The 15,716-nt window shown below is 43.8% G+C and overlaps 1 protein-coding gene across 1 annotated transcript; it reads right to left on the bottom strand.

Annotated features, from left to right (window-relative positions):
* Positions 1 to 8,342: 8,342 nt before the first annotated feature.
* On the bottom strand, positions 8,343 to 15,042 carry T265_13980 (hypothetical protein; the record flags this gene model as incomplete). The annotated part of the gene is made up of 8 exons (XM_009171479.1): positions 8,343 to 8,455; positions 8,758 to 8,800; positions 10,686 to 10,824; positions 14,341 to 14,466; positions 14,505 to 14,617; positions 14,662 to 14,843; positions 14,888 to 14,981; positions 15,013 to 15,042. 8 exons carry the CDS (start codon positions 15,025 to 15,027, stop codon positions 8,343 to 8,345), a joined length of 825 nt encoding a protein of 274 aa, XP_009169743.1.
* Between the last annotated feature and the right edge of the window lie 674 nt (positions 15,043 to 15,716).

Genomic DNA, 15,716 nt, shown 5'->3' with positions numbered 1-15,716 from the left:
TTTTCCTCTTATTAGAGCTCATTGGCACTGAGTATCCATCGCCGGGCAACGAGTCGAAACACAGATGTGTGACGCAGGCAAAGACCTCGTTACTAACCAACAAAATCTGGAAGCGCTTGATTTATTACGTTTGAATCAGTGAATTTGTTTGCATTTGAGCAGGTTTCGAGCGCCACTAGCTCTGGAGGGCTGGTCAGTCGTCCGACAAATCCAGGTCGGTTACTGGATAGACTTTCGAGGATTTTTATTCGAAAGCGTTCACAAGTTCAGGACTGTTCAGGTGCACCCCGTGAGTGCTGATGGAGTAGTGGTAATGCACCCACATCGTGTGTCAGGTATGCGGGGCTCAAATTCCAGCACTACTGATGAGCTCTGATGCAAGCGAAATCTGAGTCTAGCCGTGGACTATGTGAATTAACTGAACCAGGACAGCAGAAGGAGCATAAATCCTACTAATCACGCAAGCACCTACAGCTAATAAAATGAAATCTACATATCGTAAAAAATTCCGAATATATTTGGCGCGAGTATATCAGCTAGAACCATGCTCAGGTATGAGTGACCTCACTGCGACGCAGTCTACTTGATGATGAAATGCCCGGCCACTTAGAATTGTACATCCGTCGTGGAACGCAAAATTAGTGTTTCAGAAAAAGGTACTGAATTTGGTTTGTTCGACGACCGGAGTCGGTGGTTGTGCACAGCCACCTACTCATCGCCATGCTCGACTAAGCCCGCTAACATCACACTAATGATGCCACCTCGATTGGTAGTAAAACGTTTGCAATCAGATTGCTCAGCTGGAAGAGTTTTCAGCAACCTTGTGAGTAGTTTCCTTTATGAAAATATACTGCGACATCTAGAATACCATACCAACTAAAACATGAGGCGGCCTGTGGGCAGCACATTCAGTTGTAGAATATCATGAACGAGAGATTCAGTTGAGTCTCTCGTGAAAACCAAGTTGATTTGCAAATGAGTGTATTTCTCGAAAACCAATCTCGTGAAACCAAGTTGATTTGCAAATGAGTGTATTTCTCGAAAACCAACGACTATCTAAGCCATCTGACCTACCGACATTCTTCTCTATAGCACTAAATTTCCCGTGTATATGTTTTATGATTGAATTACATCAAACGCTGTCAAGCTGCGATGGTGAATAACGGCGATAGACCTCAGGAAAACGGTATTTTGCTGAAAGTCGGTTATCATTTTATCAAAAGCGTCATTTAAACTGTACTTGGAAATCACGTCACAAAAAGGTTCGAGAATACTTCGCAAGCGTTGATTCCTGCTGTGATACAGAAAGTTGTAAATACCCAGGACAAGGTGTTGTGGGACAGTCGTTTTGTGAATTTTCGGTAAGCTGTACAACCGTGTGGCGGTGTTGTTGAATCGGTTCATTTAGTGAAATCCTCAGGGTTGTGGTGACGTGTTTTCTATAGTCTGTGAAGGACTTTTCCCCGTTAGACAAGGATGGGAAATTCGATTTGTCGCACAGTGTGCTGAGCATCACTTTAATGTAGTCCATACGGTGCAATATAACTATGAAACCACCTTCTGTCTACCAAATGGCCACGTCTCTTTCTGGCTAACTTGTCATTTTCCCTTGATAGCACAGGACTGTTCGGTAACCTGGTTGGTCTGTGTTGGCATTCGGCATTTAAGGCTCGTTTCAAATGTTTCGGATTCAGTTTCCAAATGCGTAATGGTGTTACGTGCTTGTACATAAATGTTCTCAAATGAAATCCCAATATCTGGGCATTTGTGAGCAGAACAAGTGTAACAAACTTCCATATCAAGCAACAAAAACTACCGTCAAGTTGTGTTCAAGACAACATCAACTTAAATCAGAGGTAAATCTATCTTGTAGTTTTTTTTTCCAACGGCTTAAAATAAGCAGCTAGCCTCTCCATTGGAAATTGTATCGTGCTCACAAAGTGGCCCAAGTCAGGAAGGTCTTTTTGCACACCTATAGAAGCGAGTATTCAGCTGATGGTTTACAAACCTAACGCGGTTACGAAGAATAAACTGATTGAACGCGGGGGGAATCTACGGGTCGTTACAGGGAGGACGAAAGAGAGTAAGCTGTCTAATCCTGGAGTGATCAAATGTGATTCGTAACTTATTAAGCCGTGTGAAGAATGGTGAGATGGAAATAAGTTTTGGTCCTAGTGTAACGGTGGATACCACTGATGAAGCATGCGAGTAGTATGTGCTATCCTCGTAAATCCGCTTCGCGCAGCGAAGGTCTTCTCCCTTTCACTGGCAGATAAAACTGCGCCATAAATGCCTTAGGATGCAAAGAGAGCATAGAATACAGCCGGATGTGGAGAATTCTTGACAACCATAACAAATCCCTGAACCAGTGTCTAAGCGTCTATGCAGTTGAATGAGAATAATTTTCGCATCAGAGATCTGATTGTGATGCATCCGTCTTCTTCAAAAAGCTCGAGATAAGAAGTGGGTGAACAAGTGGGTGAAAAAAAACTATTCAATAGGATTATGCTTATGTGATTAGGAATTGAGGGATTCGGTTGGGAGGAACAGATTAGGCTTTGATTATGGCACCACAAAAATAAACTCCGAAATTTTTCGGAAATAGTTTAGCTATGGAGAGACCAAGTGGGATGAACAAAACGAATATTTTACAGTATTTTACAATGAACGCTCTATGGGGCAGATCAATAATATCAACGGCTGGAAATGCATCAAAAATAAAACTTACTGGATATCTACACCAAGAAACCCCTGGGCTGCCCGAACACTTCACGTTGTACTGAAGAACATTAGCAGCCCTTCTACAATGAGGAACTCCATAGACTCTCCAGCCCCAATGATGTTGCCGGTGAACACAAAAAGTTCGTCTCAAAAAGCTCTTGGTAAAGCTTATCTGAGTCGACTGAGGACAAAACATCACTTGATTTAGGAAGTCTGGGTGGAAAAGGACTCGGGCAGACAGCAATCTACTCAGACTTGTATGTTGTCCTTAATAACATTCCAGACATTGTTACTTAGTCAGTAACCAGCGCAAAGATATTTGTAGATAAGCATCTGTTGCGTGAAGATAAATGTTCGAATCGCGTGGCCGCAAAGAAATAGTAGAGGCGGAGGGAATGACGGAGTCTCTGTCTATGTCCTGAATGCAGTAGGAGATTCAAATCAACATTCAGCGTTCGGCAGCCATAGTTCTTGGATTGAAATGTTATCCGGCTAAATATTTGTGTAGACGCAACACACTGCTCATAAGGTTGCTGAAAACTCTTTGACAGCCCACGACAGATAGCCAAAATTCTCGAATGTCCCTAAAAATCATCTACTTGGACCCAAATTGCACGAAATTAGCCATCTACACTCACTTGCATGCAAATTTCGCTTTTAAGAGGAAAACCTAACTGCGTCTCTCGTTTATGATATTCTTATCCGAAGGAATGTGCTCCACCAGGCTGTCTCATACGATACGATACAGTTGGATATGGCAGTATGCTAACACATTGTGTAGGCGTCACGCACTACTCATAAGATTGCTGAAAACTCTTCGACAGGCTATGATTGTTCCGCGAACTCCTTGGAAAGCCGAAAGAAGCCCTCACATAAGTAAGAAGTCCTGTAGGAAGCTCATGTGTAATGCCCGCTGTGGACTCACAAGAAGAAGGACTTTTTCCGCAAGGCTATATTGACGGGATATTGCAACGAGCACGCAATATTTGAGGGCTATGAGGAATTGCATCAACTCGATTTGTGGCACATATTCGGCGTTATGTACAGCCTTTAAACTCTAAAACATTCGTACCGCCTTTTTTGACCCCGAAGAAACTATGATCAATTCCAGGGTCAGATCGTCCGATCGCCAATCAGCCAATCGGTAGTGGACACAGTTGAAACAAACTCACTGCTCCAAGTCTTGACATGGAACAGTCGGTCACAGAGATCGAACTTCCTTGGGATCACATTGGTCAGTTATTTTAACCCTGTCCTCTGTACCAAACATAAATTAAAGGTTATTCTGATACTATCTTTGTTCTGTTGGTTAATTACTTCGAGTTATGCACCTTATGCTTCTCTACAGGTTCCACATCTGAAGAGCGCACTCAATGGACACATTCGCAACCCTGTTGCTCTTACAACGCTGGTCGATCTCTCATTGATGTATTGAACGTTGAATTCCTCCTCAATTTCCCTGTATCCTCAATGAACTACAAGCATACCCCTCCAAATCACAGTACAGTACTTACCATCACCATCTTCAGCTGTAAAAACCTAGTAGTTGCAGTGGTTGTAGGTGCTGCGGTCTTGTTCACTGATTATTTACGGAGAAGGGGTAGACAGTCAGACATTGCAAGCGGTTGTCATTGTAATTGATGCACTAGGGAGATTGAGCGGGGAAGCTGTGCGCTGAAAGCAAACACCTGGATGCATGCACTTACTGGTCCATGTCTGACAATGACTCCAATCATTGATGCGACCTATGTCGGGATCCACACCCAGGGAGACAGCAGTGACACGGGCAATACTTGATAATACTTGGCTGCCGAGCCATCGTTTGACCTCCTTTGACTCGTTTCCACCCTTCGCGTGGTTTTGCGAAAATGGATTTCCAAGGAGCACGCGGAAAAATCAGCGCAACCTATGTCGTGGGTTATTTATTTCCTCCAAAAATTATACGATATAGCTCAGCAGGACTGATTCGCATAAGTTAGGTTAGGGTTTGAGCCCACCCACTCTTGCAGTGGCACTATACGCTTTGCAGGTGTGGAGCGTCTGCCAAACCGTGACGTAGAATTATTTGAATTAGCTAACGTTGTTTTCTTTGACGCCAGATCCAACAAGAGCTATAACATCTGAGTACTCGATATCGGTGAGTGAAAGCTATGGGAACACTTCGACCCCACACGCATTACCGCCTGGAAGTGTCTTCCAAGATTATTGAATGAGGAAGAAGAGATGTGAAGCCTGAAACCACTTGATCTAGTGAACTCAGGCGAAAGCTTCCAGTGGACCTTCACACGTTTATGATAGTTGGTGTACATCGCCTTAAGTAGGGTCATGGAGGCACCTTTGCCCCATAAACACTATCATAGTGTCTGACGGTTCACATAGTAAAATGCTGTTTTCAAGTGAATAAACAGCATTTTTGGCTGCTGTTCCAGAATCTATCGGAGGGTGAAAATGTATTCGATACATCGTCTTACAGGACGTAAACCCAGCTTGGCCTCCACCGATCTACCACTCCGTTTTCAGTCAACCCTCACAGGCTTAGACTAGATGGAACTTTCGACACCGCAGCTACCAGGCTCATACCGCGGTGGTTTTCACACAGCGTTCACATACCCTTTTTAAAATAGGAATATCTAAAGAAGCTTCATTCTACAGGCACTTTTTCTTCGCTCCATATCACGCCAATGAGTTTTGAAGAAGCCTGAATACAGACCGTTCGGTCCAGATGCCTTCTCATGTTTCACTACGGATACTTTGTACTCTATTCCTTCTGAACGGCGATTAAGGTTTAACTCCTATGCATCCATATGCACCGCCCCCAAAAGCTGTGTTGCACGAGGCCAGCTAAACTATTCTTCGAAATGTCCGGCCCAACCTTCCAGTCGGCGTTTCTGCGACTAAATTAATGAGTCACTTTGTTCGCTGATTTTTGCCTTCCTCTGGCCAGTCGATCGCCATAATTGGTCTGGAGCACGTTTGTTTCCGGTGGCAAAATCCCTCTCCATCTGTTGAGCTCTCATTATCCACCAAAGCTCTGTCTTTCCTCAGGCTTCTTGCTATTTGGCGCTTGAGGGATTTGCGTGCGCCTTCGTACTCAGTGCTTGCTGATATGAATTTCTTGACATTGGTTAGTGCTAAGGATCTGGACGACATGTCACCCTTGAGGACACGTAAAATAAAAGACTCATATCACGCAGTAGGGATTACTTCATTTGAAATCATTCCTTGATGAAACAAAACTTCCAGCACCTAAAAAGAACTGACTTTACCCTTCCTCAAACGGTTTATCTACTTTGCATAAGTAAACAAGCAAAGTAAACACTTATCAGTTTCAATTCCCAGCAGAACTAATTTACTGACTTACCACAACAGTGAACACTTCCTGACCGGACTGGGCCAATAATTTAGCCTTGTGGACGCACACAGCACCATTTGTCGGAACTTTTGACAATAGCAGGCCGATTAGAAGTAACGACGCTATATGATCAAATAAAAGATAAGCACGGTTATCCGAAAGTATCCTAACTGAATTACCGAATTCCCAACGGTAACCAGCGCCTTTGTATACGAACACATCTTGATGTAAGACTAACTGGTTTGGTGGTTCTTGTTGGAATCTAGCCAAGAGAAAAAACTAGTCCATGACTTCGATGATGCTCATCATATCACGCTATTATGTGACCACCAATTACATGCACGTGTATTGAATAACTTCATGCTGTCATGCATCCGAACGCAATTTGACTAGCCCGACGCAGAAGACGTGCTGTCTCCTATCAGTCAGGAGGACACGACCGTACCAAAGAACCCGTGAGAGATTTTATCATTTGAGAGGAGAGCAAGGTACTTTTGTCCTTTCAAATTGTGGAATATTACTTGAGTTAGGCCAATCTTAGAGGCTGGTAGCAACCGCCGTCCGAGTACCACTTTAAACTTTCCAGCGACATGGTTTCTTTACCTCCACCAATGCGCGGTTACGGAAACAGTATACAGTATTTATACAGCACAGTATACACCGTAATTTCTCTGGCGTATCCCAATACTTTGTTGGTAGGTAGACGGGGCTCCACTGTCCGACGAACTTGTCTGACTTTTCTTTGTAGATAAACAACACAACAATAAGTTGGGAGGCTCTCTGCCCGTCAGAAGTGTCGTTCAAACGACCCCCACTTTCTTTCAAAATGTATCCGTTCGTGTTATTTCGTGGTCATTATCCGTCGATTCTACGGTGCACTTAAAAAGGATTCCTATGGATTTGGTTGGACCTCAACCTGATTTCATTCGTCAGTCTATATTTTCCAAGAGTGACTCCAGTTCGTTTTATTTTCTCGACTTTGCAACCGCGAGCTTAAGGCGGTGACATTGGATAGTCGGACAAGACATGCCCTTAGGGAAACGTACGCCCGTACTTTAAGTTATTCCATATGTGGACCCATGGTGGATGATTCCAAGGGAATTTTTCACCTAATTTTTCTACGTCTTTCAGTCCTAAATGTAGCACACATCGGGGACTTCTTTCTCGGTGGTTTCTTGCCTTAAAACAAGAGGCGAAAAGCCCATTTGATCACGGTCGACTGCATACAATCAAGTTCATGATTTTCCAGTGCAACACAATGTGCCGCACACCGTTTCACCATCTAGCCCCTTGATTGACTATGCCATGGAGGATTGACATGCGACTCAAGACTGTTTCAGACAAGTACCTGCCGCAAACCTCCTACTCCATTCCCAGTGAGTTTGTTCCAACGAGCTTCTTTACTGCGTTTCGCAAACAAGTAAGCACTGTGGTGCAGCATTCCATTCCGTAGGCCAACCAGAAGTGGCTTGCTCTGAGGGCGCTCACCTCAAGGGGAGGCAAGTGCATACTTTTCCAAATGTCACAAAGGACTGAAGTTGATGGCACTGCAGTGGGATGGATTAGAATTGAAATTTACATGGACACAATACTGAACAATTGTTCAGATCAGAGAAGAGGATGGGTTTAAAAACAATGTAAAACGCAGGACAGAACACTGGATTCTCGGCAGTGGTCGGATTCGCGCTATCCGTTAGCGCACAAGGCACTCTTTGTCAAAAGATCGTCAAACAGACCGACTGATGAGTATCAGCCAGGGGTTAACTTTACTGAGCCAGCCGGTTGGAAACTAGCAGATAGGTATATTTGGAAGGGTGGATTTCGGAGTTTGCCTTTCAATACAAAATAGATTCATGCTCAAAAGCCGGAAACACTTTGTAGGTGAGTTTGGACGATCAGCAGTGTGCACCGCCTAGTCCCGAGGTTCGGCTAGGGCTTGGGGTGATAGCCAGCTGGCTTGCACTGCGATTTAAAAAACTTCACGCTACTTATACAATAAAAGTAGCACGAACAGAAAGGACATCTCAGCGCACGAGGAACACGGAGTTACGCGACATAAATGTGCATTGTTGTGAATCAATGACACTGAATATCAAGTTCTGAAAAGACACCAGGAGTTTGGAGCTTACTGACAGAAACAATAGTTTCTTGTAGAGATGTATGCGAGACAGCGACAAGCCCGATAAAAACCCAGCAAGAAATACAGGAGAAATGATGTATTGTACTGCTAAAGTGAAGTGGACATTGAGGAGCAAAAACGTGGTTTTTTTCAGCACTCTGATTTTTCCAACCAACGGTGGATTTTGCGATCATGTACAAACTGGGCATTCGGTTCGGTGGTTCCCACTGGCAAAGTTGCCAGAAAGAATGGTGTATCAGCTCCTATAGAAAACAGGGAGGATGGGGAAATAGAATAATAATGCGATCAGAAATGAAAACGTAACGATGACTATCAAGCGGAAACTCTCTGAATACATTAATAAAATTTGTGAAAGAATGAAAATAAGTTAGGACCAGAGGAAATCATATATTGATTTTATCCTTACTATATGAACGAACGTAGTACTGGGTTTGGTGGTAGTGGCGGTGGCTCGGAATCATTTATTTATCATCAAGCATGGAATTAAGAGTAACCACTTTAACAGGGAGAAATTTGTACTTGCCTTGCTCTGGTGTCTTTGTACCTTTATGGTCAGTCATATCTGTGTTCACATAACCGGGACAACACTGAAAAAGATAAGAAGAAACAGTAACAAACAGTAACGACAAAGATATATGGTCTGCATGTGGCCAAGTATCTTAGGTCCTTGTAAAGGTGTGCGAGTAACTATATAGTGAGCTTTTCGGAGACAAAATAACCATCGACTGGAAGATTATAAGGTAAATCAACGGTACATCAAACAAGTGTGTGATCTGATCGATTACACTAGAAATCTATCAGAACCGAACAGGCGAATACGGTAGCTGTTGGACAAGGACCCCAGCACAGAAAATGAAATCGTGTAATATTCTCATCTCACCACACACTGCCAAACCGGATCGTGTCTGATGTATGCTGGTGGGCAGTACGGTCAGTCAAAAGACAGTGGTTGTAAGGAGAGACATTGTTTTCGTGTCACTTTTTTCCGAAGCCTTTACATGAGCAAAAATACAATCCAGAGGAAATGACAGCGAACTAAAACTACACTGGTGACTGTGACTGCACAAAAAAAGATTGTAGAGAGACGAAACCAGAAGCTGATTGTAAAATGTCACAAGCACACGAACACAGGTGACAACCAGCTGCTGATCAGCCAATTAGCTCGTGATGTGCAGTCGTGGAATACCAAGACAACAAAGGATTGTCAACGCAAAGTTTTTGTCCGGATAAATTAAGTTCAGAAAGAATACTTGCAGTTGTACCTGTCAGCTGATGTTCGAAATGTTTCTGGCCAAATAAACCAGGTTCGAGTATTTTTCATCAGACAACCTGTCAAAAATTCTGAATTCCAGGCAAAAAAAACTGTTGCAAAGCCAGTGTGGGAAATGGGGTTGGAAAGGCAGTGTTAAATTCAACGCTGAATTTCGAAGTGAATGAATCGAAATTAAGATGCTGATTTTCATCGTTTTACGCTTCATCAACGAAACATGAGTTCTTCTAGCCTACTGAATTGTTATCTCGTGATTTGACCCATGTATTCCGCTATCCAGTAGCCGTGGAGATAAGCAGTCTTTGGGCGTGTTGTATGAAGGCTTCCATATAAAAAGTTTTCTCTACAGGCTCTCTTTGTTTACGCAGCAAACAATATGAATTACATCCGGACAACCAACAACTGTGGTGGACCTCGAACCAACAGTAGTCAACAAGTTAAGCCCGAAGTTTCCAAAGCATCATCATCAGCCAATCAGTTTAACAGCCATATACCGTATTCCAGCACATTGGTTCCAGCTGCTACAATTGCGATCACCGCAAAGTGGGAGAGTGTGGAGGTGATTGCCAGTTCAGTTAGTAGCTACGTACTGAAGGCATTAGTTTTGATGCACGGTCATAGCAGTGGTTCTTGAGTGCACAAGCAACAAATAGTGCCCACGTCTGACTAAGCCCACCTGTGTCCGCATGCTCCTAATCAGAAATCGAGGTAACAACAACTAACGGATTGGAACAACAGCCAGAGCCCTCGAAATTAAAGAGTACAAGTAGATACAGTAAGTGCGTAGGACACAGTGCACCATACAACATGGTTGATCCATCCAAAGAATACCTCCCTGTTGCAAAAATGTGTCCGTAAGGTATGTTGAAAAACAAAGGGCTCCATCCTATTGCGCAATAGCATGCAAGTTTAAAAGCGATCAGAAGCTTCCAATAAAAACTGACCACCCATCATGCTTGACGCTTCCGTCAAATAAATCTCATCACTTGATGGAGGAGGCCACTCACCATGAACAAAGCCACAAAAACACATAGAATTTCAAAGGAATGAGCAGAAAATGAGAACTGTACTCTGACGGCAAAACCATACAGTGTCTTTACAAAAACTTCACGCTATCAGATACAATCGGGAAATTTGTTCCTCTTTTTCAAGGAGAGCATTATATACCCAATGGTGAATTTTCAATGTAATGGCAAACATACCGCATTAATGAGGATGCGGCGCGGGTCATTTTTTAGCATATCGCCCAGTATGAAGGTTGCCTTTGTCAGGGCGAGTTTGGACAAACCGTAGGTCATATTGTGCCAGCCATGTTGTTCGTAATCTCCCGTATCGGCGTGCCTAGGATTGAGAAACACAAAGCAAAGTATGAACTGGAATAATCTGTACATCATACACATTCCAACGAATACCTCCGAAAGTAAGCTTCGTCAAGTAAACAAGTCATGACGAACACCTGTTCAGTTGTCACAACTATCATTCAAGGTTTTCTGTTGACCTCAACTCGGGAACTAAGCGTCCGCCTGGATAGGTTTGTGAGACAATAGGAGTGCCCTTCGTTACCGTTGATACCGCATCGATACGTTGGTTAGATGTTCATACTTCTGGGGTCGGACCATAATTCCGTGTCACTGAGGTAGAAAAGTTCGGTTTCGTTGCTGTTGCGAACGCTCCCAAAAAGAAACCCAGAAGTTTCTGTCATGACACTGCGTAAATTTGTGCGGATAAATAAAACTAAAAAACGCACATCATTTGCAGCCTCAGGATTTCTATCAAAATTTGTTGTTGATTCAGGCTAGTTGAATAATCTGCTACGAAGACCTTTCATTCTGACTCAGCTGAACGATCTGCACAGTCTAGAGAGCATGAACGTCCGTGTTTCCATACTATGATAATCAGGGTTCAGAATAGCCGATTCTATGAAAATATCACTGGACATCAAGCAACTGGTAATTCAAGCGGTCTGACATGTACTTAAGCCTGACTACAGGGACTAGCCACCTGTCTGGTACGTCTCATTCTCCCAAAAAATTTGGTAACGAATATTTGGATTATTCGAGCGAAACGATTAAACTATGGTGCAGAATGTATTTACAGAGTGCGAAGTTCCCATAGCGGTTCAGGTTGTAAACAAGAACATGCGATGCTTACTGTGAATACACATTTAAGAGTGACAAAACATTCGCAAAAACTAGAGAGGAACTAATAATCGCCTTGGATCGCACTTCTCCGGCTTCCCAGGTGGACCATTACGCTTCAGTCCTCAGATTTCAAGTTAATCTATCGCGGGGACCACATCTTTTTGCCAGCCACGTCATGCACTTGCTTTATCTGCAGTTGCAGTGGAACCCACATTGATGGCAGAGAATGGGTGAATACATCACAACCATGTTGCGCAAAGCAGGCGAATTTCCCCGGGTCGTTGGTCGCAAACCTGCAACCCAGCACCAACGATCGCAAAACATCTCCCATCCACAGACCAATCAGGTAAGTGATCTACAAGGCGGTAATTTGTAATTTTACCACGCAGCCGAACACCCCGAACAAGATCACTATGCGGAATAATTATAAATGCGTCGAGATACACCTTGTCAATCTGGAATATGCAGACGACATCGTGGCTCGAAGTACTAGAGCCCTTTACGTATCTTGAAAGTTATATTGGCTCAGATTTCCGTGTGACGGACGAGGTCAATGGACGGATCTTCGAAGGTGGGGTCGCGTTTCCCTATATGAGACACTTACAGCATCAAAACCGTACATCCCTGAACCATACAGGACGTGTCTAGCTGGCTACAGTACGGAATGTTTTATTGCATGGCTGTGAGACTTGACCTGTTCGAGCGATGAAGCTGAGACGTCCTCAGGTGTTTAATAGTCGTCTCAAAACCATAGCCCTTGTGGGTTGGTGCCAGCGAATCCGTAACACGGCAATTAGAAAGCGAATGCTCGGTTATGTGACCGGGACTTTCACTGAAGAATGTGTCCAGTCCCAGAAATTGCGTTGGTTAGGCCATGTATTGCGCATGACGAACCATTGTTTGCTGAAGAGAGTGCTGTTTTCCGTGCCCAATTCAGAGTGACGGAAGTAGAGAGGTCAACCCTTGACCTGGGACAGGGGTATGAAGGAGATTACGAAAAGTGTGGGTGCTGTCGGTGCGATTCGAAATCCAGGATTAGGACCGCGTGAATCCACTGCACCTTGCTGGAGACGCTGCAAAATATAGCCAACAATCGATGTCATGTCAGATTCTGTCCAGATTGCCTGAATGAGCGACTCGAGATGTAGGCACCTCAGAATGATTGTGGTTGGCTAGCACTAAGTCCCTTGCCCATTCTTCTCTTCACAATAAAGCTTTCAAATAAATCATGGTTGTACGGAAGCGAAGCACCATGTCACGCTGTCGATGATGGTGATGATGATGCTAACATTTCACCGGCTAACTTTTCAGTTTTACGATCAAATAAATGAATTGACATTTTAAACAATAGTAGGAAAGCAGAGATTGAAACATGCGAGCGTTTCGCACTGGTTAATCAGCAACAAAAATAAGGAAAATACTTAATAACGCTTCTACAGCAAGGAGGGCAATGATCAGACTGGTCAGTTAACGAGAAGATAGATAGCAACGACACGCATCCCAAGTACATGGTAGCCTGAGTTTGACACTAAGCAATTTTTGGAAATGCGGTCTCGATGAACTTCTCAGAACATGTGAGTTCAAACGAGTGAGAGAGTCAGTGCCCGGCTGGGCAAGAGATGCCTGCCAGTCGATGATTGAAGGTCCGCTACTAAGTTTACTAATACAATCTTATTTCGAACCAACGAACCGCGTGCTTCTTCGTTCGGCAAATAAGACACCTATCAGCATGTTCCTCTGCTACACAGTAGGATTTGACACCAATAGACTGGAGGCATCGGTAGACTTTGGATCTGGCTGGGGACATGTCTATTCAGTGCTGCACTATGTGTTCGGTTGTCCGTGTACTTGCATTGTCACCATGAGAGGTTCGGGGACTGACACTTTTAAGGCCGACGATTTAAGGCCCGTGAGGTTTTGGCATTTACTCACTAAAAACCATTGCTAGCGCACTTGTGGGGACAATCTGGTGTGCAAAGATCACAGGTACGGGACGGAAATGTTTCGATAACGTAACAATTATCCTTGAAAGGATGAGATTAGGGGAACGCTCAGGTTCCCCGTAAGCGTTAGAGCTGACAGATCAGCCGAGCCTACTTGCAATGATTGTGTCGAAATATGGAGAGCTATCTTCGGCTTCCTCTTCGTAGTTTACGAATTGTGTGTATCTATAAGTTTTCATCTTCCAAAGTTGTTGAAATTACTGGATGAAGACAACAGTGAATTACTAATGTACATTCCTCGCTTATGTGGAACAATGTGCATCTATTTCTAGCGTTTTCTTGTAACGAACGTTCAGGCTAGATAACTTTTCAAGTTAAACGCAGTGGCCACCCTATTCCATGATGAATGTAGCAGTTTCTCTATTCACCCAAACAATAGTCCATATCGTGCCCTCTCGATTTCTGCCATAAAACCGTGTGAAGCCATCTTTCCGGGATTTCGGTATAGGGTGACGTCAACCTCTGGATAAAGTCTCAGCGAGAAGCACTGCTTTGTAAGGAATTCGCGCGCCGTGTGTGTGAAAAATGGCAAGGCCCATTATAGTAAACTAACATCGTGCATAACAACTACGAAGCATGCACGACAAAGGCAATCACACAAACCGTGATCCGAAAATGAAACATAAGTAAGGTGCGGCAGCCAAGGGAGATTGAAATCGGTAGCACATAAAATCGTGAGAAATCACACACACACACACACAAGGATGCACAACCTGACAAATTCATCCATCAGAGCACGAAGTTCTTCAAGGGTCATCGGAGAACTGAATTTCTCCCTCTGCTTCTCTCCAAGCTTTCTGTGTGCTACGCGGGCTAGAAAGCTACACATATTGACTAGCCTGAAAACAGAGTTGAAAGAACACAGGCATACGAATACCTGGCATCATCTGCTAGAACGGGGAGACATTCAAGCGTGAAATCCAGTGTACTGGTGAAGTTTGTGCCGATTGTGACATGCGCATTTTCCGCGAACTTAGCTGAGGATTGGTCCTATCAAGTCGACGAGTGAGAATTCTAAAAATCCTAAAATTCACTTTGTAAAGGATCCCGGCATTATTCACCAGCACGTTAATTCCTCCAGCGTACTCGGATGTGAGGAAACCTAAGAACCGCTTACGACTACGATCATCACATATGTCCAGCTGGTGGAACTTGACCGGTAATCCCTTGAGGTGCAACTGTTCACACGCTCTGTGACCTCGTTGCTCATCACGAGCTGTAAGTACAGAGCGTGAGTGAAATAATGGGGCATTAGAATACCGGTCAGAAAAACGTGCCACCCGCCGGTCGCCTTATAAAATTCGGCCAATTTTTCAACCAAAGCCAATCCTATACCTTTGTTCGAGCCAGTTACCTAAAAGGTAAAGATATACTAAAACACTTACCACAGCAACTTTCATGTCCTCACTACAGGGCTAAAAGTGGAAAAACGAGTAAACCAGAGAGACGGATAAGAACCTTATTCACACTGGTAAAATCATGTAGCAGATATCTTCTCAAAAAAGTATAACAACTTGACCGATATCCACTCGGTCAAACCAGTGTTCAGCATAGCTGAACTAAGAAAAGCTTTTGAAAGATGCAAGATGGTACAGTTCAACCTCGTGATAGCAGCACCGTCCGGTAACCCGGAGTGTCAACATAAGGAATTCGACTTAGCGGCAAGCTCCATTTCCAACCCAATAATGAAATTCAGTTGCAGAATAAAAAGATGCATATCCTACCAGAAAATGGGGGGATTTCAATAGTTAGGAGTATTCAGAAAATTGATCAATTCTACAGAACCCAGTATTCGACTCAGCGCTGTGGTACAATTGCAGCAAGGTCTTTCGAACATTTTGAGTTTAGTATCTCAAAACCTAAGCATTCAAGGAAGTGGCTTAGGGAAGATCTTTCCGTCGCCTTACCATGGTGTGACGGTTTGTGGACCTTGTAGCGGCCACTCATTAGGTCATTTGACAAAATATTGTCCCATTTGTTGCCTTGACTGACAACATACACTACAATTTCCTGTTGATTTTGTTTACGCGGCTACTACATCCATCCCCTGATCTTTCCGTTACCATGGTGTGACGGTTTGTGGACCTTG

Source organism: Opisthorchis viverrini (assembly GCF_000715545.1).
Source record: "Opisthorchis viverrini unplaced genomic scaffold opera_v5_129, whole genome shotgun sequence".
Classification (NCBI taxonomy): domain Eukaryota; kingdom Metazoa; phylum Platyhelminthes; class Trematoda; order Opisthorchiida; family Opisthorchiidae; genus Opisthorchis; species Opisthorchis viverrini.
This window is presented reverse-complemented; position numbering and strand designations above follow the sequence as displayed.